This window comes from Mustela putorius, unplaced genomic scaffold, assembly GCF_011764305.1.
Source record: "Mustela putorius furo isolate JIRA1106 unplaced genomic scaffold, ASM1176430v1.1 tig00000407_pilon_pilon_pilon, whole genome shotgun sequence".
NCBI classification, from domain to species: domain Eukaryota; kingdom Metazoa; phylum Chordata; class Mammalia; order Carnivora; family Mustelidae; genus Mustela; species Mustela putorius.
This window is the reverse complement of record NW_025421373.1, coordinates 9012360-9039093: the sequence shown is the minus strand read 5'-3', so window position 1 is coordinate 9039093 and position 26734 is coordinate 9012360. Positions and strand designations below refer to the sequence as shown.

General features: G+C 38.5%; 1 protein-coding gene across 1 annotated transcript in view; it reads right to left on the bottom strand.

The window, feature by feature from the left end:
* Positions 1-26443, bottom strand: part of SPEF2 (sperm flagellar 2) — a 171590-nt gene extending 145147 nt beyond the window's left edge. Inside the window, exons 1-3 of the mRNA XM_013051945.2 lie at positions 26308-26443; positions 8140-8242; positions 2630-2882 (exon numbers count right to left, since the gene is read on the bottom strand). Coding sequence (XP_012907399.1) covers positions 2630-2882; positions 8140-8242; positions 26308-26365 — 414 coding nt within the window. The 5' untranslated portion in view covers positions 26366-26443. The remainder of the gene's footprint in view (positions 1-2629; positions 2883-8139; positions 8243-26307) is intronic.
* Between the last annotated feature and the right edge of the window lie 291 nt (positions 26444-26734).

Below are 26734 nucleotides of genomic sequence, written 5' to 3'. Positions count from 1 at the left end.
CCTTATTATCCCTCCCTTACCCAGGAAATACCCTCTGAGATATAACATAGCCCACGGTTAAGTGTGTGGCTCTAGAGTCACTCTGCCTAGGTTTGTTGCAACATTATCACCTATTTGCTGCATTAAGTTGAGCACGTTACTTAACTCCTCTGCTCCTTAGTTTCATCATCTGTAAAATGGGAATAATAAAGATGGGTATCTTATAAGGCTATTGTGAAGATCAAAGGAATATATATATATATATATATATATATATATATATATATATATATCCTGGAACCAGGCTTTCTTTGCATCTTGCTCTGCACAATCAATAAATTTTAGTCATTACTATAATTATGTAAGACACCTGCATTTTCTTCTACCTGCTTTCAGAAGAAAAGGCATGTCTAGTTCTTTCTTAAGATACCTCCTCCTCCACCTGGACCATCGGCTGCATCCTCCTTTCTTTCCCAGAGGACTTGGCTCCCACACCAGTCATCTCCTGCCCCTGGTTCTTTTTCTCAACTGGCCAGCTGTCCCACTTTCTATACCCATAGAGGAAACAAAGAACGGCACCCTGCTCGTGTGCTTCTCTCCTGCAGCCACTGTTCTCTTCTCGTCTCTTTCACCTCCACATTCCCTCTATGCTCTACGCTTCTATTCCGTCTCTGCTCCCATCTGCCTCATCTCAATTTACTCTTCAACTCTGAACATTCCACACTACTCCACTGAAATATTTTTCTCTCCTAAGAATGGAAGCTCTAAACAGGTGGGGACTTTTCTTGTGTTGATTGTAGTGGAATTGCCTGACATAAAATAGGAGCCCAATTAATATTGTTCAATGAATGAATGGTTGACTCTGGGAGGTCACCATGGCCAACATTAAACACAATGGTTTATTGTTGGCTTCAATTACACAACTCTTACAACTCTTGTTCCTGTTGACTGTTTTACACTTCACAAAGAATTTTCTTGTGAATTGTTTCCTTAAAATTATATACATATTTAAAAAAAAAAAGCCTAACTCTGAGGCAGGTAGAGATAATCAATCTTATTGATTATCAATAAGATAATCAATCTTATTGATTATTAGCTGCTGGGAAAATGGAGGTTAAGAGTATTCCAAGGATTGGCCCAAAGTTACTCAGCTTTGCAAGTGAAGGGGGCAGAAGGCAAGACCAAGTTCTTTGGTTGTAACCTTATTCTAATTTCCAGCTCTCTTGGGTGCTGAGCTCCTTCTGCCATCAGGCTCGTAAGATTGTCTGCTAAGAATAGACAAATACAAAAGTGGAGATGGCCCTCACATCTAATTATGTCACTGTGTCTTCAGAAGTTCAATTTAAACATTTAATTATTTCCATTTCTATTTAATGCATTGGGTCAGTGCAACACTCCCCATTATCCTAGAGGCCTGGAAAAGTTAATGTACTTCTTTTTTTTTTTTCTTTCAATATAATTTTTTATTTTTTATAAACATATATTTTTATCCCCAGGGGTACTTCTTTTGCCATAAGGAAACAGCAACAGGAACTGGAGAGAATTGTCAACTAAAAAGTTGTATCAACTAATCAAAACACAATGAATATTTGCAATGTTGAAAGCATTCTATCAGGCATATTCCTTGAATTTGAGGGACTAAAAATCTTGTGAGGCCGTATGACATATTAATCATGAAAGCTGGCAACAGTATGAGCAGCAGGAGGCTATCACTAGAGAGTGGAAACTACCCATGCCCTAGGAGTTCCACAGGAAAAATCCATTTGTGTTGGGAAGGCTGCACAGCAGAGGATGGAGAAGAGTTTGTGGGAAGGAGCGAGATGAAAAGTGTGAGCTTAGGTGAAAGGGAGAGAAAAGCAGAAATGTATAAGAGCTATTCAAGGACAGGTTGGGGATCAGTGAAGAAAAAACTAAGACTCAAGATGCCTGGGTGTCTCAGTTGGTTAAGCGTTTGCCTTTAGCTCAGGTCATGATCTCAGGGTCCTGAGATAGAGTCCCAGATCGGGCTCCTTGCTCAGCAGGGAGCCTACTTCTACCTCTGCTTGTGTGCTCTCTCTCTCTCTCTCTCTCTCTCTGACAAAAAATAAATAAATAAATAAAATCCTCTTAAAAAAAAAAAAGAAAGAAAAAAAAGACTTTAAGCTGAGGACTCTGAAGAAACAGAGAAAGACAGATTGAGACCATTGAGTGAAAGATTTTGAATGTCAGTCCAGTAAAATGGCAGGCTTCTGAGCAAAAGGGCCGAGTGCAACTGGAATTTAGGAAAGATTCATCTAGCCTTTGATTGACCTCTGGTGGAAAGCTAGAAGACCGGGAGACGTGTTAGATACGTTGCTGCAGTGTTCACGCAGGGATCTGAGCAGACATGACAGGGCCAGAAATGGAAAGAGAGGAGCAAGGCATAAAAACACTGCAAATTAGGAACATACAGAATTTGATAAACTGTTGGTAATGTAGATAGGAAGGAGGGAGACATCAAAAATGATAAATGAATTGAAAACATTAATATAAAACAAAATCCAAGTATGACCAAGAACATACATAAGGGACATAGCTACCCAATGGTGCTTCTTTGAGCAGCCAATGTCACTGTCATTTTACTTTCCCAAGTCTTACATTGTGATACGTTTATGTTTCTCTGTGTACTTACGTCTCGAAAAGCCTCACTTTTCATACTTTGCTGTCTGATGTTTGCCGGGGGTTGTATGGATTGTATTTCCACTCCAGTCAGTCCACTTTTCTTCTTTTTCTGAAGAACAATGTACAACTGATACAAAAGTTTGGTTGCCGCCCCAGGCTTTTCCGTGATGATGTTGTGGGCCACGTTCTGATCAAACTGCACACCCAGAAGGTGAAGCGTTGGCTCCAAGCGAGAAAAATTATTGAGTTTGGCATTTGAAACTCTAGGCATTAAAACAGTTTCCAAATTAGACACTGGCACTGAATTAGAGACAACAAATATCAGAGGCATTGCCATGATCTAATATTATGAATTATTGCATATTCTTTTCCTATACCACTCCTCTCTAAAACCACTCAATCATGTAACTACATTGAGATATTCTATTTGCCCTGAACTCCTCCCATTTATTTCTCTGGAATGGTATATCTAAAGCTGATTTTGTACATTTTTCTGCTTAAATGCATGCTAGGATTTTTACAAGAGGTCAAAACAAAAACAGAAAACTAAGTGCTTTCTTCTACACGGAAAAACAACTATGGTTTTGAAAAATATTTTACTCAGAAGGAAAAACTATAATTTAAATTTCCATATTGTTAAATGACATTATTACAGGAGTCTGAAAATAGCCCTAAATGTTGCACTGATGACTTTAACAGTGATCGTCCCAGGCACCATCAGAAATATTTCATTAAATGATATTAGCTATGCAATCACACTAATTATATCATCTTCACTTAAATGTTATATTACTACTTTTATCAGTAAAGACTTTCTAATTTTAAGTTAATGCTGAGTCACCTATGAACTTTTAATATGTTTATTAAACTTACAAAGATGAATAGGGTGCAGCCCCTACCCTTGCGGGGTTCACAGCAGGAAAAACAGATGAGTAAACAAGTAAACAAGAAGCGGTAAATTGAGGTCCGTGTTAGAATACAGGTCTCAAATAATCTAGGGCTGTTAATAAGCCTATGAATCCAGTGACAGAAGGATAATGTTGGGGGCATTTTCAATTCCTGTGCCTTTCCATGTTCCAACTAGAAACAAATACCAATTTTAACCACTGGCCTATGTCCTCCTTACTTTAACTTCCTAACATTCAGTCACATTCTTTCATGGAAAAAAAATATACTGAATATACTCATATATAAATGAAAGTCCTACCCTTCCCCCTCCAAAAAAATAAAAGCAAAAACAAAACGATACCTTAGAAAAGAGGGGTTGGGCACATATTGGGCACCCTGATAACAGGGTTATTCATTCAGTAACTTCATTTTGGACTATAAAATTATTTGGGGATGATACAATGATCTTCATGTACCTCAGTTAAGTTTTTAGAAGTTTATAGTGATTGATTCACACTTAAAATTTATATACTGTTGATAGTATCCTGTTTCTCCAGAGGTTACTGTTTTTGTTTTTTGTTTTATGTCACAGATACCACTGAAAATTTGATGAGAGCCATGGCACCTGTTCCACAGGAAAGAAAACACATACTCGGGCACAGACATGAAATGTGTATGCCTTTTCAGATGTTTGTGAGCCTTCTAAAATGTAGCCTAAAAGTGCCCATTCACTGCAAATTAAAAAGCCCATGGTGCAAAAGGAGATGAGCCTGAGGGACTCTATGAATGATTTCTAAATAGGAATGAGGAGTCAATATCATGGGAAGGCCAATGTCAACAAAAACAGAGATGCAACAACTTAAATTCCTCTTCCAGGTATATGGGGTCATTTACTGTCTTATTTCCTCTGTTTACTATTATTGTTTTAACAGAAATATTTGGTAATGTGTACCTGGCATATCAAACTATATCAATAAGCTTTGAATACAATATTTTAAATTAATAAAAAAGAAGCAGGTCACAGAGGTCATGAGAAGAAATAATGAATGCTACAGGAAATCTCACAACAAGAGTAAACATTTTTTAGGTCTTCTTGTGTCCAGGTTTGAAGTTTGTTCCTGCACAAGTAACCTTAAAGTGTGATGTAACACACACCTGCCTAAAACGAGGCAGGTGAAGCAGACCATGTTTGAAAAGTACGACTCTAAAAGGCCAGTGAGATCCATGACTTGTGCTTGCCTTCCCTGGACCCACCCAGTCTCACTCTGCCATCACAGTGACTCTTCCACGCCCTCCTATCCTCAAAGTCCCATGTCTTGTGCACCACACATATTTGGACAGATGGCCAGAGAGGCACTCGTCAGAGCTTTGTCCTGGGTCATAACCTAGGGCTACAGAGATGAGGGGCATCAAAATTCGTGGGGGGAAAATCCAAAAGCAAACAGTATCCATTTCCAGAAGTTATCAGAACTGAGCCCAGCACCCAGTAAGAATGGAGAATGTAGGGCTGTATCCCATAACCATAAGACCAAAAGCTGAGCTAAAATCATGAGTCAGACGCTTAACTGACTGAGTCATGTAGGTGCTCCCATTCTTAGGATTTTTAAAATTATCTTAAGTATCTGATACCCATAGTTCCTATTTGCCCAGAGATTACCTATCTTCTCTCCTCCTTGTCACCTGATGAGGGAACACAACTTACAAGGTTAGTAGAAGCTGTTCCCCCAGGAATATCCATGCTCCTTTACTTTTTATTATTTTATCCTATTAATCTCTAAGGCAAATAGATTCAGTTACAAGCAACACTTATATTTTAGACTAAAAAAAATTTTTTTTGACAAAATCCCCAAATCATGAGCCCAGTGTTACCTATCTGCCTAAAGAAATAGGTTTGACAAAGAAGGATCCTTTTCCCCACAAAGTACACTTCTACAAAAGTCATATCCATGAATATACTGATCCTTCTTTAAAAGACCCTGTGCCCTGGGAAAAATAATATCTTGTTCCGAGAATTCAGGATGGATGGAACTTGGTTGTCAGAACAAGTAGGTCCCTCTTCTCACATTAAGGAATGCAGTGACTCTCAGTGGCATAAAGTTAGCTCTTTGCAGTGGGTGAAAAGCAGGGCTGTTATACATGATGCTATTCAGGGCACACCCCTGTCCAAAGGTAGAGCAAGGGTGTGAATCTACCTTCTGCTCAGCCTGTCATGTCTTGTCCCTGATGCGAGGCTATTTCATACAAAAAGGGGTTCCTTTCCTTAGCACAAAGGCCTCTCTGTTCACTGAGACCTGTGTCTTCACAGTTGTGTCCAGCCAGATGAGGTCCCTTTTTCCATTTAACACAAAGGGCCTTTATGACCCTGCTGACATCAGTTTAGTCTATCTGAAATACTACAGACATCATCTGGTCAGAATGGTGCTTTTAAGTCTTCTAAACAGGTATACTTTCTGACATCATTCATTTTTTCAATGAGAAACATAATTGTGTGCGGCTGGGACAATGCTTGAACCTCAGGGAATACACACATAGAAACATACTCCACAACTTTCAAGAACTGTAATTTAAAACAACAGTGAGCTATCACTATACTCCTATGAGAGTGGCCAGAATCCAAAACACTAACAACGCTAAAATGCTGATGAGGATGTGAAGTCACAAGAACTCTCATTCATTCATTGCTGGGAGGAATGTTAAAGGGTACAGCCACTTTGGGAAACAGTTCACTGGTTTCCTCCAAAACTAAACATACTTTTACCATCTGATCCAATAATTGTGACCCTGTTTATTTACCCAAAGGAGATGAAATTTTATGTCCACATAAAACCCGCACATGGATGTTTACAGCAGTTTTATTTATGATTACTAAAACTTGGAAGCAACCAAGATGTCCTTCAGCAGGTGAATGGATAAATCAACTGTGGTCCATCCAGACAATGAAAAACTATTCAGTGCTAAAAAGAAATGAGCTACCAAGCCATGAGAAGATATGGAGGAAACTTAAATGCATATTTCTAAGTGAAAGAAGCCATAAGTTCCAGCTATATGACATTCTGCAAGAGGCAAAACTATAAAGATAACAAAAAAAAAAAATCAGTAGTTGCCAGGGTTGGGGTAAGGGAGGATGACTGACAGAGCATAGAGGATTTGGGCGGTGCAAATACTATGTATAGATACTACAATGGTAGATACAAGTCATTCTACATTTGTCCAAACCCATAGAATGTACAACTCTAAGAATGAACCCAAATGTAAACTATTTACTTTGAGTGAACACGTATCATTATAGGTTCATCAGCAGTCATAAATGCACCCTCTGGTTGGGGAGTGGATACTAAGGAGGCTATGTATGTGTCAGAGGAGGGAGTTAATAGGTAATCTCTGTCCCTTCTTCTCAATTTTTCTATCAATCTGAAACTGCTTTAAAAAGTAAAATTTAAGGGCGCCTGGGTGGCTCAAGTGGTTAAGCAACTGCCTTCATTCAGCTCAGGTCATGATCCCTGGGTCCTGGGATCAAGTCCCACATCCAGCTCCCTACTTAGCAGAGAGCCTGCTTTTCCCACTCACTCTCTCTCTGCCTACTTGTGCTCTCACTCTATCTCATTCTCTCTCTCTCAGATAAATAAATAAAATCTTTAAAAAAAGTAAAATTTAAAAGAAAATAGGCAAGGATTGTATAACATTTCACCAGTGAAGCAAAACAAATGACTGATAAGCACATGAAAAGAGGCTCACCATCATTACTCATTAGGGAAATGCAAATCAAAATCACAAAGAGATACTGCTTAATACTGACTAGACAACAATAATCAAAAAGACCCTAACAAGCATTGATGATCATGTGGAAAAACCGAAACCTTCATATGTTACTAGCGTAACTGTAAATGATAACGGGCATTTTGCAAAGCAATTCAGGTGTTGCTCAAAATTGTAAACATACATAATGTAACCGAACAACTTCACTCCTAGGTGAATTTCACACCCAAGAGGAATGAGAACATTTCCACATGAAAACACAATGGTCATAGTAGCACTGTTCAGAATAACTGATGACTCGTATCCACCAATTAATGAATTAATAAGTGAAATGTGATATATCCAATTGAAATCATTTATCAAATAAGTAGGAATTAAGAAGTAATGATACAAACTATAACATGGATAAACCTTGAAAACAGTGTCCTAAGTGGAAGGAGCCAATCACAAAATACACATATTATATGATCCCACTAATATGAAATGCGTAAAATAGGCAAATCCATAGGGACAGAAAATAGATAAGTGGGTACCAGGGGCCAGGTGGTTAGTGGTCATGGTTGTGAATACACTAAATATGTAAATATGCTTAAAACCACTGAATTATATGCCTTAAACTGGTAAATGACCATCTATGAATTAGATCTCAGCATAGTTGCTACAAACAAAAAATATTACAGGGTTTTGTCTTGTTATGGTTTTTTTTTGTTGTTTTGTTTTGTTTTTGCCAGGATACTATAAGTTGCTTCATTTCCCTTAAAAGAAAGAAGAAATAATTAACAAAATTGTAGCTCACTATCCCTTAACTTTGGAAGCTAAAACCATTCAAATGCCAAAGGAATTGACCCTTTTTAAGAAAGAATTTATCTCACTAACCTGCTTTCTGAAAATTCTGAAAAATCACCCTGAAGTTCAAACTTGTGCAGAATTTCTCCAATTAGATAACCATTGGAAAAAGCCTTTGCAAATGACTTGGGACCTGAATTTTGAAACATAAAGATAAAAAAGTAAATTATAGTGTTCTATATAAAGCACAATTATTTTCATTATATATGCATAGAGTGAAACTCCATAACTTAACTTGAACTCAAAATGCCATGAAAATACTTCTAGAAACACCTTTTAATAATCAATAAGACTGAAGTTTAACAGATAATATGTTATAAAGATTCTTAAATATATAAATCTATACTTGAAGATATATGAAATTTTGAAAGAAACACAACTTTTGACCAAATTAAACAAAATACAACTAATAAAATTTATCTAAACAACCTTAGATCTAAAGTCAAGCCTTCAATTTAATTTACAAAATTATGCTTTAATACGTTAGTTATTAGTACAATCTAGAGATGTTGATAGCATATTCTAGCCAAGTGAGGTGCAAACTAACTTTAATATACTTTAAGACTAAATTTTCACCTTTTTACAACAGAAATTTTACAAAAACCATCTATCTGCACCTCCTCAAAAAAAAAAAAAAATTTACTGAACATAACCAGGCTTTCCCTTGATAGTTCCAGGGGTTACTCTGATCTAGTTGTCTCAAGCAGACAGAGATAACCCAGAGGAAAAAAGTTTGGAGCCAGGGACATCTGTGTTGGAATCATGACTCTGCCCCTTACTAGCTGTGCAACCTCTGGCAAGCTGCTTAACCTCCCTGAGTTCCTGTCTCTTCATCTCTATAACAGAGATAACCATATCTATAACTCTCCTGAAGAGCCATTTTAAAGATTAGAGGTAATGTATGAGAATTGCTTCGTACCATGCCTGCTACAGAACAAGCACATAATGGTAGGTACAGAAAAAATGTGTTAATAAAATTTGCTTTTTAAAAAATGTCCTTAGTGGTGGGTCACTTGCATTTTTCTTAAAAAGCAAAGGATATTGGGTTATTTATTATTCAAGGATTATATGCAAAGTTGATACAAAAAATAAATTATGCTATCATAGGACAAAGCTATCATCTCTCAAATGATTTTAAAATCTCCCAAAACCTTCAACATGTTTCTGTCAGGGTCCTTTAGGCAATAGATGTCCAAACACTATATCACTGAAGTATTGCAAGCTCTTTTATACCAGATTATCCAATTTCATCTATTTTACCAGTAATAAGGTGGCTAATAGATTATGAAGAAATAATATCTCTTTCTGATCTGTAGATATGGTACTTGGTGTGTGGTTGCCTGCAGTGGGGGGTGGTGGGCAGTGGTGTTGGTGAGTCACTCCACAAGGCCACTGCCCAGAGGCCTTACTTGGCATTTCACACATTCTCATAAGAATAAAATTCTTGCATATATGATACCAGCCCACAGTTTTGCCCAAAACTCTCCTAATATTTGTTCTCAAAATATTTTATACTCCTAATAATACTGCAATTCTCAGGTTGAATCAAAACATAATAAAGTAGTTAAAAAGGATGTCAACTATGTCCATTGACTCTATCTACTTAGGATGAACTCCAGAACCATTCAGCATCAGAATCTACTGACTGTGTTTCTTGACATCAGATAGTAGTATTATCTGAAGCCACTGAAATCCAAATGGCTCCTTCCATGTCCAAAAGGCAGAGGTGTGCTATCTCCTCCTCCTGAGTCATTGTTTCTTCCTCTTTTCCTCAAAGACCAGACACTATTGGCCACCAGTGCTGTCCTGGTCTTGGTGGCCATTACTGTCCTTACTGTGACACCTGGGCTGCTCTCCATTGTGTCTTGCACTTCTTCTGTCATTGCTTCCTTCTTTCTGGGTTGTTTTGTTTTCCCCTCTTTCCTCTTCTCTAGACCACCCTTATTTTCCTCTCAGCTTTCTGAGGAGCCATTTGACATACTATGGGTACTGTCAGACTATGGGTATCTATTCATAGTCTAAAGACTATTGCTTTGCATTCAGAAGCTGTTGGTCTGCCACCTTAAGGTAGTTCATTCCTCCTCCCTCTGGATTTTGCACTATGCCTGCTCTTCCTTTGACTGAATGCCTTAAGTCTAGCCCATGAATAACCAGGGAATATTTGTATCCCATTCTGTCGCCCTCCATGTAGTAGGCAAAGGGCCTTTAGTAAACGGTTTGTTACACAAAGGTCAAAGAAAAATAAAATAATAATCACTTCCTTTGAAATGCATGACATATTAATAAGGCAATTCTGATATGAGTAAAATAGAGGCATTTGTGGCTATAAAGGTCAAAGAACAGCAAACAGTTATTATCTAATTGTCAAATAGTTTCCTACAGAGGGGGAGGAGTCAAGATGGCAGAGAAGTAACAAGCTGAGATGACATCGGGTAGCAGATCAGCTAGATAGTTTATAAAATCATTCTGAACACCTACAAATCCAACAGGAGATCGAAGAGAAGAAGAGCAACAATTCTAGAAATAGAAAATCGACCACTTTCTGAAAGGTAGGACCAGCGAAGAAGTGAATGCAAAACAATGGGAAGATAGACCACGGGAGGAGGGGCCAGCTCCTGGCAAGCGGCGGAACAACAGAGCACAAAATCAGGACTTTTAAAAGTCTGTTCCACTGAGGGACATCACTCCAGAGGCTACACTGGGGTGAAGCCCATGCGGGGTCTGTGTGGCCCCAGTTCCCGTAGGGTCACAGAAGGATCAGGGGTATCTGAGTGTTGCAGAGTATTAGAGTGGGGAAGCTGGCTACAGAGACAGAGCTGAGCTCTCCACTCAGGGTTACCTTGAACCGTAACCCATGGCACAGGCCACTGCTCTGTGAGTGGGGTCCCCACAAGACCTGGGGAGACCCTCCTGGAAGAGCTCAGGGATCTAAGGGGTTTGGAGACTCCAGGTGGAGCTGTGTGCCAGAAACAGAGATGTTGGTCACAGGCTGGGTGAGCTTGGAGCGTGGCTGGAGGCCAGGGACATGGGAGTGATTGAGCACTTTTCTCTGAGGGCACACTGAGGAGTGGGACCTTGAGCTCTTGGCTCCTCCAGGCCAGAGATTGGGAGGCCCCATTTTCATTCCCATCCTCGGGAACTCTACAGAAGGCGTTCAGGGAACAAAAGCTCCTGAAAGTGGAACCCAAAGGGATTACTTAGCCCAGCCCCAGGTAAGGGTGGTGCAATTCCACCTCGGGCAAAGACACTTGAGAATCACTACAACAGGTCCCTCTCCCAGAAAATCAACAAGAAATCCAGCCAAGACCAAGTTCACTTACCAAGGAGAACAGTGGAATTCCAGAGGAGGAGAAAGCAAAGCATGGAATTAATGGCTTTCTCCCCATGATTCTTTAGCCTTGCAGTTAATTAATTTTTTTAATTGTATTTTTTCCATCTGCTATTTTTTTTAACTTTTACCCTTTCCTCTTTTAACGTTTTTTAACTAGTTTATCTTAACAATACCTTTCATAAAAAAAATAATCTTTTTTTGCACCTTCATTATTATAGTCATATTTTATCCTTCATTGTATCTAACTTTATTTTTTTGTATACACATAGGGTTTTTTCTTCTAAAAAATGTGGGGGTACAACTTCTTCTAATAGATCAAAATATACCCTAAATCTAGCTCCGGGCTGTTCTAGTCTGCAGCCCGAGCAAATTCTCTCCACTTTCTTTTTCTTTATTTTCCCAAACAACTTACTTTATCAACTCCTTTTTTAGAAATTTAAATTTTTTTTTCATCTTTATAGGCATATTCCATCCATTCATTGTGTTTACCCATATATATGTTTTTCATTCTTTAAATTTTGGTCTTCTAAGAGACCAAAATACTCCCAAAATTAAGTGGGTGACCCTGTTATAGCCACCAGTCTAATATATATATATATATATTCTTTTTTGTTGTTGTCTTGTTTTCTTTTTCTAATTTTTTTTCCTGAACTTCTTTTTAACCCCTTTCTCCCCCCAACAACTTAGGGTCTCTTCTGATTTGGTTAAAGCACATTTTCCTGGGGTCTTTGCCACCCTTTTAGTATTTTATTTGCTCCTTCATATATTCTTACCTGGACAAAATGACAAGGCAGAAAAACTCACCACAAAAAAAAAAAAAAAAAAGGAACAGAGGCAATACCAAAGGCTAGGGACCTAATCAATATGGACATTGGTATTATGTCAGATCTAGAGTTCAGAATGACGATTCTCAAGGTTCTAGCTGGGCTCAAAAAAGGCATGGAAGATACTAGAGAAACCCTCTCCAGAGAGAACAAAGCCCTTTCTGGAGAAATAAAAGAAAAAATCTAACCAAGTTGAAATCAAAAAAGCTATTAATGAGGTGCAATAAAAAATGGAGGCTCTTACTGCTAGGATAAGTGAGGCAGAAGAAAGAATTAGTGATATAGAAGACTAAATGACAGAGAATAAAGAAGCTGAGCAAAAGAGAGACAAACAATTACTGGACCACAAGGGGAGAATTTGAGAGATAAGTGACACCATAAGACGAAACAGCATTAGAATAATTGGGATTCCAGAAGAAGAAGAAAGAGAGAGGGGAGCAGAAGGTATATTGGAGAGAATTATTGTAGAGAATTTTCCTAATATGGCAAAGGGAACAAGCATCAAAATCCAGGAGGTGCAGAGAACCCCCCCCTCAAAATCAATAAGAATAAGTCCACACACTGTCACCTAATAGTAAAATTTACAAGTCTTAGTGACAAAGAGAAAATCCTGAAAGCAGCCCGAGAAAAGAAGTCTATAACATACAATGGTAAAAATACTAGATTGGCAGCAGACTTATCCACAGAGACCTGGCAGCCCAGAAAGAATGGGCAAGATATATTCAAAGCACTAAATGAGACAAACATGCAGCCAAGAACACTATATCCAGCTAGGCTATCACTGAAATTAGAAGGAGAGATATAAAGCTTCCAGGACAAACAAAAACCTGAAAGAATTTGCAAACACCAAACCAGCTCTACAGGAAATATTGAAAGGGGTCCTCTAAGCAAAAAGAGAGCCTAAAAGTAGTAGATCAGGAAGGAACAGAGACAATATACAGTAACAGTCACTGTACAGGAAGTACAATGGCACTAAATTCGTATCTCTCAATAGTTACCCTGAATGTAAATGGGCTACATGTCCCAGTCAAGACACAGGGTAAAAGAATGGGTAAAAAAACAAAACCCATCAATATGCTGCCTATAAGAAACTCATTTTAGAGCCAAAGACACCTCCAGATTTAAAGTGAGGGGGTGGTAAACAATTTACCATGCTAATGGACACCAGAAGAAAGCTGGGGTGGCAATCCTTACATCCCATCAATTAGATTTTAAGTCAAAGATTATAATAAGAGATGAAGAAGGACACTATATCATACTCAAAGGGTCTGTCCAACAAGAAGACCTAACAATTTTAAATATCTATACCCCTAACATGGGAACAGCCAACTATATAAACCAGTTAATAACAAAATCAAAGAGCACATCAATAATGATACAATAACAGTAGGGGACTGTTAAAAGTTGATCTAAGCAAAAGATCAACAATGAAATAAAGGCCTTAAATGACACACCGGACCAGATGGACATCACAGATATATTCAGAACATTTCATCCCAAAGCAACAGAATACACATTCTTCTCTAGTGCACATGGAACATTCTCCAGAATAGATCACATCCGGGGTCATAAATCAGATCTCAAGTGGTATCAAAAGATTGGGCTCATTCCCTGCATATTTTCAGACCACAATGCTCTGAAGCTAGAACTCAATCACAAGAGGAAATTTGTAAGAACCCAAATACATGGAGACTAAACAGTATCCTTCTAAAGAATGAATGGGTCAACCCGGAAATTAAAGAAGAATTGAAAAAATTCATGGAAACAAATGATAATGAAAACACAATGGTTCAAAATCTGTGGGACACGGCAAAGGCAATCCTGAGAGGAAAATACATAGTGATACAAGCCTTTCTCAAGAAACAAGAAAGGTCTCAAATAACACAACCTAACCCTACACCTAAAGAAGCTGGAGAAAGAACTACAAAGAAAGCCTAAACCCAGCAGGAGAAGAGAAATAATAAAGATCAGAGCAGAAATCAATGAAATAGAAACAAACAAAAGAAAAAAAATAGAACAAATCAACAAAACTAGGAGCTGGTTCTTTGAAAGAATTAATAAGATAGATAAACCCCTGGCCAGACTTATCAAAAAGAAAAGAGAAAGGACCCAAATACATAAAATCATGAATGAAAGAGGAGAGATCACATACCAAAGAAATACCAAAGAAATACAATTATAAGAACATACTAAAGAAATACCAAAGAAATACAAAAAATTATAAGAACATACTATGAGCCACTATATGCCAACAAATTTGACAATCTGGAAGAAATGGATGCATACCTAGAGACATATAAACTACCACAACTGAACCAGGAAGAAATAGAAAACCTGAACAGACCCATAGCCAGTAAGGAGATTGAAATAGTCATCAAAAATCTCCAAACAAACAAAAGCCCAGGGCTCGATGGCTTCCCAGGGGAATTATACCAAACATTTAAAGAACAATTAATTCCTATTCTCCTGAAACTGTTCCAAAAAATAGAAATGGAAGGAAAACTTCCAAATTTATGGGATTTTATGAGGCCAGCATCACCTTGATCCCAAAACTAGACAAGGATCCCATCAAAAGAGAGAATTACAGGGGTGCCTGGGTGGCTCAGTGGGTTAAGCCTCTGCCTTCCGCTCACGTCATGATCTCAGGGTCCTGGGATTGAGCCCCATATCGGGCTCTCTGCTCAGCAGGGAGCCTGCTTTCCTCCCTCTCTCTCTGCCTGCCTCTCTGCTTACTTGTGATCTCTGTCTGTCAAATGAATAAATAAAATCTTAAAAAAAAAAAAAAAAGAGAGAGGGAGAATTACAGGCCAATATCCTTGATGAGACAGATGTGAAAATTCTCACCAAAATACTAGCCAATAGGATTCAACAGTACATTAAAAGGATTATTCACCATGACCAAGTGGGATTTATTCCAGGGCTGCAAGGTTGGTTCAACATCCACAAATCAATCAATGTCATACAATACATTAATAAAAGAAAGAAAAAGAACCATATGATACCCTCAATAGATGCTGAAAAACCATTTTACAAAGTACAGCATTCCTTCCTGATCAAAACTCTTCAAAGTATAGGGATAGAAGGGACATACCTCAATATTATCAAAGCCATCTATGAAAAACCCACCACAAATATCATTCTCAATGGAGAAAAACTGAAAGCTTTTCCGCTAAGGTCAGGAACATGGCAGGGATGTCCATTATCACCACTGCTATTCAACATAGTACTAGAAGTCCTAGCCTCAGCAATTAGACAACAAAAGGAAACTTAAGGCATCCAAATTAGCAAAGACCACTATCACACTGCAAACTATCACTCTTTGCAGATGATATGATACTATATGTGGAAAACTCAAAAGACTCCACTCTGAAACTGCTAGAACTTGTACAGGAATTCAGTAAAGTGTCAGGATATAAAAATCAATGCACAGAAATCCATTGCATTTCTTTACACCAACAACAAGACAGAAGAAAGAGAAATTAAGGAGTCCATCCCAATTACAATTGCACCCCAAACCATAAGATACTTAGGAATAAACCTAACCAAAGAGGCAAAGAATCTATACTCAGAAAATTATAAAGTACTCATGAAAGAAATTGAGGAAGACACAAAGAAATGGAAAAATGCTCCATGTTCCTGGGTTGGAAGAACAAATATTGTGAAAATGTCTATGCTACCTAAAGCAATCTAAACATTTAATGCAATCCCTATCAAAATCCTATCCATTTTTTCAAAGAAATGGAACAAATAATCCTAAAATTTATATGAAACCAGAAAAGACTTCAAATAGCCAAAAGAATATTGAAAAAGATAGCCAAAGTTGGTGGCATCACAATTCCAGACTTCAAGCCTTATTACAAAGCTGTCAACATCAAGACAGCATAGTACTGGCACAAAAACAGACACATAGATCAATGGAACAGAATAGAGAGCCCAGAAATAGACTCTCAACTCTATGGTCAACTAATTTTCGACAAAGCAGGAAGGAACGTCCAATGGAAAAAAGACAGTCTCTTCAACAAATGGTGTTGGGAAAATTGGACAGCCACATGCAGAAAAATGAAATTGGACCATTTCCTTACACCACACATGAAAATAGACTCAAAATGGATGAAGGACCTCAATGTGAGAAAGGAATCCATCAAAATCCTTGAGGAGAACACAGGCAGCAACCTCTTCAACCTCAGCTGCAGCAACTTTGTCCTAGGAACATCGCCAAAGGCATGAGAAGCAAGGACAAAAATGAACTATTGGGATTTCATTAAGATCGAAAGCTTTTGTACAGCAAAGGAAACAGTTCACAAAACCAAAAGGCAACTGACAGAATGGGAGAAGATATTTGCAAACTACATATCAGATAAAGGGCTAGTATCCAAAATCTATAAATAGCTTAGCAAACTCAACACCCAAAGAACAAATAATCCAATCAAGAAATGGGCAGAGGATATGCACAGACATTTCTGCAAAGAAGACATCCAGATGGCCAACAGACACATGAGAAAGTGCTCCACATCACTCAGCATCAGGGAAATACAAATCCAGCCACAATGAGATACCAGCTCATACCAGTCAGAATGGCTAAAATTAACAAGTCAGGAAATGACAGATGCTGGCGAGGATGCAGAGAAAGGGGAACCCTCCTACACTGTTGGTCGGAATGCAAGCTGGTGGAAACACTCTGGAAAACAGCATGGAGGTTCCTCAAAAAGTTGAAAATAGAGCTACCCTATGACCCAGCAATTGCACTACTGGGTATTTACCCTAAAGATACAAACGTAGTGATCCGAAGGGGCACGTGCACCCGAATGTTTATAGCAGCAAGGTCCACAATAGCCAAACTATGGAAAGAATCTAGATGTCCATCAATAGATGAATGGATAAAGAAGATGTGAGATACACACACACACACACACACACACACACACACACGCATACATACATACAGTGGAATACTATGCATTCATCAAAAGAAATGAAATCTTGCCATTTGCCATGACATGGATAGAACAAGAGGGTATATGAAATCAGCAAATATGCTTAGTGAAATAAGTCAATCGGAGAAAGACAACTATCATATGATCTCCCTGATAAGAGGAGGTGGTGATGCAACGTGGGGATTTGGGGTGGGGTAGGAAAAGAATCAATGAAACAAGATGGGATCGGGAGGGAGACAAACCATAAGAGACTCTTAATCTCACAGAACAAACTGAGGGTTGCTGGGGGGAGTGGGGTCGGGAGAAGGTGGTGGGGTTATGGACATTGGGGCGCATGCTGTGGTGAGTGCTGTGAAGTGTGTAAAGCTGGCGATTCACAGACCTACATTATATGTTTATAAAAAAATAGAAAATTTATAAAAGAATAGTTTCCTACAAATAAACAAGTACAGAAACTTATATCTTGATAAAAAATAAAAAAATTATTTTAAAAAATAGTTTCCTACAAATAAACAAGTACAGAAACTTCTGCATGCATAGGTCACTTCAGAATTACCAGGTACTACATAAGCAGAAAGGAGGATGGTGAATGAAGAATGAGAACAAATGGGAAAACGTAGAAAAAAAAATAAGAGGAAAAGATGACAACCTGCTGGAATAAGACAGGAAAGAAGTTGATGAAGAGAACATATATTACCTAGGAATATACGGAATAAAAAGTATGAGAAGACAGAAAGGAAGCCAGAGAGAGAGGGGGGAAGAAGAAGAGAAAAGGGGAGGGGTGTGGGAAAGAAACAACAAGGAGAAAAAGAAAAAAGCAAAGGAAAGTTTATTTTTGCCCTTTGGTTTGTTATATTTTTCTTCCCAGTAAATGTTCCTGGCTACCATGACTAATTCCGCAATGGCCCCCTCTATAAGTTCATTTGCACTAACAACTGGAATTTCCTGGGAAAAAGGAGTCAGGTTTGACTCTAGGACAAGATCAATGAATAATCTGAAAAATAAATAAACCATGGGAGCTCAGTGATATTCTTCATACTGAGCTCTGAAGTCATTTACACCTGGGACCAGGTCATTCAGCAACAACTCAATCCTGCCTCCAATTTTCCCTGCTGGACGCCTGATCCCTATCACAATGGTCTTCTTTTGCTGAAATCTTTGATGTGGGCCTTTCTGGAAGCTCTATATGAGGCAGGATACAACAAATGAAATGGTTCATGTGCTTCCCACCAAAATGACCCTGAGCCAGCTGGGGAAAGCTCACAAAGGGGATGAGCCTTTTGGATTCCAAAAAGGTAAGGAGGAAAGCAAAGGTTTTGGAGTAAGATTCTCTGGGTTTGACTCCTTGTTCATTTGCAAGCTGCTGGATTTGGTGCAATTACAAAAGTCTTGGTTTCTTGTCTTTGAAAGAGAGAAAGTGATGCGTTATACCTCCTAAGTGTTGGTTTGAGAATTTAAGGAGATATTGCATGTAAATGCTTAGCATAATTCCTGGCATATAGTTAAGTGCTCAGTCACAATTTTTATTATCAGTGTTTTTCAAATTAAGATAACATGTCATAATTACACAATCCCTAAGCTCAGTGACAATAGTACAAGCATCCTTATTTAAAAAGTAACTCAATACTCAGAGGGCAAATATTTGATATTGTCTTTAACGTCATACATAGGCCCCTTCCTTAGGTCCTGATAAGGTATATCATTCCCACCAGAAGCATGTGTAATCAAACACAGTTGATTCAGTTGATTCCTACAGCAAAACATTTCAGTGGGAGGAATGAAGACTAAACATAGCATGACAGCATTTCTGGTTAAGTTTTGCTACCAAATGAATAAAAAGATACTTGAATTTTGGAATTGTAAATAAAGGCCTATAGACCTATACATTCTATGCTTAGCAATCTTCACTCGTCCTTTCCTAGAAAAGCAAAAATCTAGTCTGCATTATCAACCACATTTGAAAAGCCAAAGACATTTACTTCCATTTGAGAGAGAGAAAAGCAGCTGCTGGTAGCTTGGCATTGACCTGGCCCCAACAGGCCTTGTTGTTTCCTAGGAGCTGGCCTGGCCCTCAGAGCTAGGCCTTGGCATTCTCCTGCTGAATATAATCAATTTCATAGCATACCAACCCCAGACAAGGCCACGCTGTGACCCTGATAGATCAAGACAAAAACAAAATTCCTTTGTAATCATATCTGTATTCAGACCAAACAGTATTGTCCCAAACACAAAAATGACCAAAAATGCCCCTACTGTGACCAGTATGAGTATTTGCTGCTTTTTTACTAATCATGGCTTTGTCTTACTTTATTCTCTCCAATTCCTAGATAAGACCTATTAAGATACCCATAGAGTTGCCTATGCTTCTTGGCATGGTCCAATTCAGGGGAAAGTGCTGGTTCCTTGAACCCTCCTCAAAAAATACCTAACACAAACCCAGATGTTTTAAAAAATATTTTATTTATTTATTTGGCAGACAGAGATCACAAGTAGGCAGAGAGGCAGGCAGAGAGAGAGGAAAGGAAGCAGGCTCCCTGCTGAGCAGAGAGCCCGATGCGGGGCTCGATCCCAGGACCCTGGGATCATGACGTGAGCGGAAGGCAGAGGCTTTAACCCACGGAGCCACCCAGGTGCCCCAAACCCAGATATTTTAAGTCCTTTCTAACACCCTTTTTACTGAATGACCCACAACTTCCCATGATATATGTTTTCTCTTGTTGGTCACGAGTCAATAAACCCAATTTGTTCAATATAGGTTGTCCTGTGGTCTCTGGCTGCAGGACATTGGCAATTTATTTTCCTCCAGTGTAACAATAGGCTGATCAACCCTCTCCTTAGAAGATATTATCATAATTCTTAAGATGTACTATCTGAAACAAAATCTCTGTATCATTCTGTCTTTGATGGTTAAAACATTGGGTGGCATTCTTTTCTTGGGACTTCATATCTTAAAAATTTTGACATTGATTTATACAACAGCCTTCAGGTATCAGATCTGGTGTCTCAGTTTCTAGTCAATGGAAGCCAAATTTTTATCAAGGAAAATGCTGTTGAGCTGGCCAGAAAATACCAAAATCTGTTGTATTATGAGAAACAATGTATTTCCTAAGGACTCTGAGGGAGGAAAATGTGTGGTTTAATGACACCAGTTTAAACAAGGAATGAAGTAAAAGTGAGCAGACCCAGAATCTACTGGTAATTTGCCACTATCTAGCTATAAAATCCTAAACAAATATCGAAACACATCTGATTTAATTACCTCATGTGCCAAAGAAAAATTATATGTCTAAGATTCTTTTCCCTATCTAAAGTTACGAGTCTAGGATACGGTAAGGTCACAGGCCAATAAAAGGTCACCACAACACATCATAAAATATTATTTACAAAAAAATATTCCATAGGATACTTTAACATCTCTGTTGTGTTTCTCAAAATAAAATGTGATGCTTCTGAAAGGTCTGGACATACGACCTAATCAACAAAGTATAATTAGTGCACAAGGGGGCCCAAATAAAGAATGTCCCTAAAATTTGGTACAAATAGAAAATATGACTTTCTAAAAAACTACTAAGATTTAATATAAAAGGATAAAATTAGCCACCAATGGAAACCCACTTATAAAACAAAATTAAAAAGGAGTATAGATTATTTTCTAAAGCTCACAATTTACCCATTTAAATTTTTCCACATCAGATAGACAATAATCTTGGGATATATTAATTAACCTTATTAAGAATAGAGATTTGCTATAAGAAAAGAAGAATACATACATATCGTAACTTCAGAAATTTTTGTATTTGTAGCAGCACTGGAAAATATCATTGAGCAATATGTCGACCCATGTACTAATGGAAGAGGAGGAAGAGAAGGGAATCTGACTCTAATCTAATTGAACCTATCACAGCTACATAGATAAACTCTCTCTAGAGCCCAGAAATAAAACATATGAAATATTGGTTGATTTGAAGGTTCTTTTGGTTACATCTAGTTTCTCAATGAGAAATCAGAGTTATAAATTTGATCTTTTTCTGAGCATATCAGCCCATCAAAATGATGCATCACATACAATTGCCAGTATAAGTTATTTTGCTTTTTCTTCCTCAGAATAAATGGGTACCCTGATTTCTAAAATCAAGATGTAATCTCAGCTAATATGAAACAGTTCCTAAAAAACTGTTTAAAGTTATAAAACAGAACCTCTGAAATCGCAAAGATGAGGATCAAGGTACCCAGGGTGACCTTCTCAAGATGAACAAATCCCTAAGTTTCAGTCTAAAATAATACTTTACTTTTGCCTCACTGGTACACTCTCATGTAATGAACAATTAGTTACTAAACACCTATTATAGGACAGGCATGATAGTAGGCATTATCCTAAATAAAGTGAGAGACAAAAGAAAAGTTGAAATAATATTCATTGAGTATCTAGATCGAGTATAGATGTTAGGCACTGTGGTAGGTGTATTCCATTTCCAATCCCACTTGATATACTTCCAAATATAGACCATTTTTTTCCATTTTTCAATTGAAGCACAGTTGACATACAATGTTACATTAATTTCAGGTCCACAATATAATGATCTGACAACTCTATACCTTATCCTGTACTCACCCCAAGTATAGTTAACCATCTGTCACCACACAACACTGTTAACTACCATTGACCATTTTCCCTATGCGGTACCCTTCATTCCCATGACTCATTCATTCCATAACTGGAACTAGAACCACTATTATGCTTACTTCTCGGGGCATAAAATCGGGACCTAAAAATAATTATTTATATCTCAGATGCTACAAAATTGATAATTAGAAAAACTTAATTGTCCTAAATCAATTTTCTCTTTATTACATCTCTGCTACTATTGATAACAATGTTTAAGATTATTGAAACAATTAAAATATACATAATAAGGCATTCACAATTTTCAGTATAACCACACCTAGAATCCATATATATCCCTATATACTCATGTTTACAAAAGATTTGATCTGTACAATACATAGAATTCAAATATTTCTCCTCATTTATGGAGAATGTTCATTTATGACATGCCATTGCTAGTTTCTTCATACAGTGAATTCATAAGAGTTTTGAAAAACAGAGGCAGTGTTTATTATTGAAAATAATTGAGAGTTCTAAAGAATTTTGCAGCAAATCTTTTAGTAACATTACTCTATGTTACTTTTCTTTTCATTATAGAAACAACTGCTTGAAAACAACTGCTTGGATTTCAGATGTAATTTTGTGTTGAGCAAATTTTTGTATTCCAAGACATCTTATTAACATATGCATCTAAGCATAATTCTCTAGGAGAAAGGGTCTAGTTGAATTAAACTCGCTGGAGATCCTTAGCTTTGGGAACAAAGCTTTGAACCTTCATATGCTGAGAGTAAGCAAGTCCCTGGTGACTCCCAGAAACCTCATTAAGTGGAGGGAGACAATCCTCAGTTGAGGATCATTGGAATTTATTTTCTTTACTGCTGATACTCCAGGTAGTCCAGGCAACAGGAAATTCAATACAGTATGTTTTATTCAAATTGACTTCTACCCTTCAGAATAATGCAGAAATCAATCAGCGTTAGTTGCCTTGTCAATGACTGAACCATTTATCCAGCCTTGTCAAGATTATGTAAATGCAGTCACTTGGCATTCTCATTGTTTTCTCTGTCCTAGCAAGCAACATATAGACTGAACCGCTTCTAAACACTAATAAATCCACCTTTGCCATTTAGCCATCTAGGAATTAGGTTATACCGTGCGTAGTTAAAACACGCCTGGGTAGTTGAATCTGTGTACTTCTTATAACTCCAAACTGAACAGGAATCCTTAGAAAGGAGCTCAAATGAATACACTTGAGAGAATTGAGGTTTTAAAAAATATATTCCCTTACTGTAAATTGCGATATGCAATACAGTGCCTAAGAGCACAAGTCAAAGATCTACCTTCAGCTTCTAGCTCTAGGATCCACGAGGCTTGTGACCCTGAACATATAATCAAGCATCTCAGCTCTTTCACCCAACTTCACACAGCTAGGAGAGTGCCTCTCAGGGCCTTCTTTTAGAATTCCAAAACAAACAAACAAACAAAAACCTATGTAAAGGGCTTAGCATAGGGTCTGGTATAAGTGCCTAAGTGTCTAATAATATTTTTTATTTATTATTTTTGTTATTTTTTATCTACAAAATTCATTTAAGAAAGTAATTCTTATGTAATCCTCCCTAATACTATATTAGAAGATGCTTACTAATTTCAGTTAAAAGATGGCAAACATCTTTTTCTCCTAATTGATCATGTGAAGTTTGGTCTTTTTTTGATTTTCTATTTATAATTCTATGTTGAATTTTCCTCCCAAAATAGGAGGGCAATACAAGCAACAAGCCAAGTAATGCCAATATATAAAGAAAAGTCAGCAATCTTCTCCTTTCCCAGAGGTAACTGCTATCAATATACTAGTTTATATCCTTCCACACTTTTCTCTATGCTTACAAAAACAGATAATATGAAGACTCATGTATATATCAATAGTCTATTATATGACTCTCTATATATTTCTCTGTGCTAATATAAACAGATAAATGTGTGTCTGTGTGTCTGTGCATGTGTGTGTCTGTGTGTCTGTGTATCTGTGTATATATATTTCCTAATTGGCACAAAAATGGGATTATGCTCATCACAATAAGCTAAAACTTTTATTTTTTACTTGACAGGAATACATGAATATCTTGCAGGTCAAAAGTTATAGTCCTAACTCATCCTTTCTAATAATTGCATAACAGTCCATAGCATGAATACAGCATCATTTATCCAAGTATGCTTCTATTGAAGGATATTCAGACTGTTTTGCATTTTTTTATTTTGTCCCTACAATTCATGTAGCAATAAACATCCTTGTTCAAATGTCCTGACATTCTGGTGTTTTGATTGTAGTATGATAGCTTCTAAAAAGGGAGATTTAGTATTTATTATGTCCCAACCATCATTCTAAATGCTTTACATTTATTATCTCATTTAATCTTGACACAACTCAATGAGCTATTATTATTACTCCTATTTTGAGTATCATTAAATTGAGGTAAATAAATTGCCCAAGGTCACCAGCAAGCGAGTGGTGGATAAGTGATTTCAACCCAGGCAGTCTGGTTTGCAAATCCTCACTCTTAACACAACCCTTATGGAGAAAATTGTTATATTACTTTCTCCAGAGGCCGTTGCCGCGTATAGTTCTTTCATGACAGTTTCTCTAAACCATTCTGAGCTTTTCACTGTATACCATAAAATGTCTTCTCCAACGACCAGAATCAACAACTAGCAGTGTGCTTCCTCAGGTGCACAAATTCTATCTTATTCTTTCCAAACGCATCTGAGAGTGTTTCCTATAATCTGAAAGCCTTTTACAATACAGAATCTGGTTACATCGGGGACTGTCTCTTTAGATTCTAGTTAGCATTTAGGGTCAAGAAATAAATACATATTCCTAATCAATGGGATGCAGAATATTGCAGCCATATCTGCTAACAACTTCAGAGAAGCATTAGGATTTTTTCATTCATAGTTGATGTTGTTAAAATTCTTACTTAAAATGTCTCCAGTCTTGTAATTTCCACAGAAAGAAGTAATGCTTCCTCTTCCTCTCAAAACCGAAATCCCAAAAATGGATTACAATCATAATTACAACTAATACAATTACAGTGGCATACTACTATTGTTATGTTTCCTATTAATTTTATTTACTTTTCTCAAAAAGTGTTTCAATATGCAATAGAGTCTTGGGGACTTGAATAAAAGGTGTGGTTTTTACTAATCAAGTAAATGAACCATATTAAACTCAGCAATCTGGAACTGCTTTTCTTTGGAGTGTAACTTAAGGGAATTATATCGCACTTGGCTCCTAGGGTAAAAAGGGAATTTTTAAAAGTGCTAAACATTGTGTTGTGATCAGCATCATATTTTAGGTGAGAAACAGTGACAAAATGGGATGATTCTAGAATCCTGTGAAAAAATATATTGCAGTTCCCAGGGAGTGTGTGGGGTATGGTTTGGCAAAGAAAAAGCTAGGGTTTACACCTCGGAAAACGCAACTGGAGGTCCTCCAACATTAAGGAGCCTAATGCTGATAAGGAATAGTTTGCCGCTTCAGAAACACTACTGGTCTAGCAAATTCCACGGTTGACCGAAGGTCCGGTTGGCACTATTGCCCCTCTGGTAGCAACTTGGCATTATGCAAGGGTGTTTCTGCGAAAACAGACTGAAATGATTTGAGCTGAAAACCTCTTGCCTTGAGCAAAAACCATACCAGCTGGAAAACGAAGTGCTTAAGAAACAACAGAAAAGAGCTGAGCTGGAGGAGCGGGCTCTGCTGGAATTACTCAGCTGCCATAGAAATTGCCAGCATGTACAACTGCGTCTGTGGTTGTGGGAGTTGGAAACTTGGGACGCCAACTTCATGGCTGGAATAAAATCACATTAGTGAATAAGGCTTGGGCCAAGAGTGAAGAGTGGTCGGAAATAGCTAATGTTTGTAAATTTTGAGCTAAGACTGTTACAGCTGGGCAATGTTAACGTATTCTGCGTTAACTCGTTTCACAGACACACACCCCGCTCCCACGAGGTCGGTAGGAGCAAGGCAGAGTGTGATCGGATCTATTTTCTAGTTGGAGGAAACACGCTCAGAGAAGGTGTTGTCACTTGTCCAGGGGCACACACATCTAGTAGTGCCCTAGCTGGCTTTAAGGCCTCCTAGTTCATTGGCTTGCCAGTCTACCCTGCTTCTAAGGATGTGAAGGGAATAATGTCAGGGCTAGATTATGGAGTCTGGCCAATGCTTCTCTCCCTAAGCCCTCCGATTGCTTAGAACCGCACAGCAGAGGAGACAGACTGCGGAGTTGGGCCCACGGTGATGATGGGGAACTCGGGAGCGGCAGGATGGGGATGGGAGAAGCTGAGGTGACTGGGGCCACCGGACGGGCCTGGGGCGCTGCCTGGCCCCGCAGGCGCCTGGACTGCCCAGGGGCTCGCGCCTTCCGCCACCTTCCATCCGCACGCCGCGCTCCGGGGCTCTGCGCCCCGCTCGTCCCTAGCCCGCTCTCCCCGGGCTGTGTCACTCACTCACGGTCTGGGACACCTTCACCTCCTGGTTGAGCCACTGGCACAGAATCTCGGACATGGTTCGGCCTGCGCCTTCTACCGTAAGCCGGTGTGGGAACGCGCGGGAAAGCCGGCCGAGGGCCTCGCGTCCTCCTGTTGCCACAGGCAACCCGTTGCTAAGGAAGCGTATCCAGGCCTGAGCCTGGGGCGAGAGGGACGCCAGTGCCCCGGCGCGGAGGACGGAGAACCGTGGCCTGCCCCCTGCCGGCGGGTGAGCCCGGCCGGAACGCAGGCGCCGGGACTCCGCGGTGGTGGTGGAGGCGAGCACCTGGAAGAGGGGCCGAGAAAAGCAGGAGTCTTGCTTGAAGGGCGATTCTTTTTCTTCCCCTTTGTCTTTTAAGGAAGTCTACAGAAAATCGTCTCTAATGACAGCTGTTTTGTCACTGAT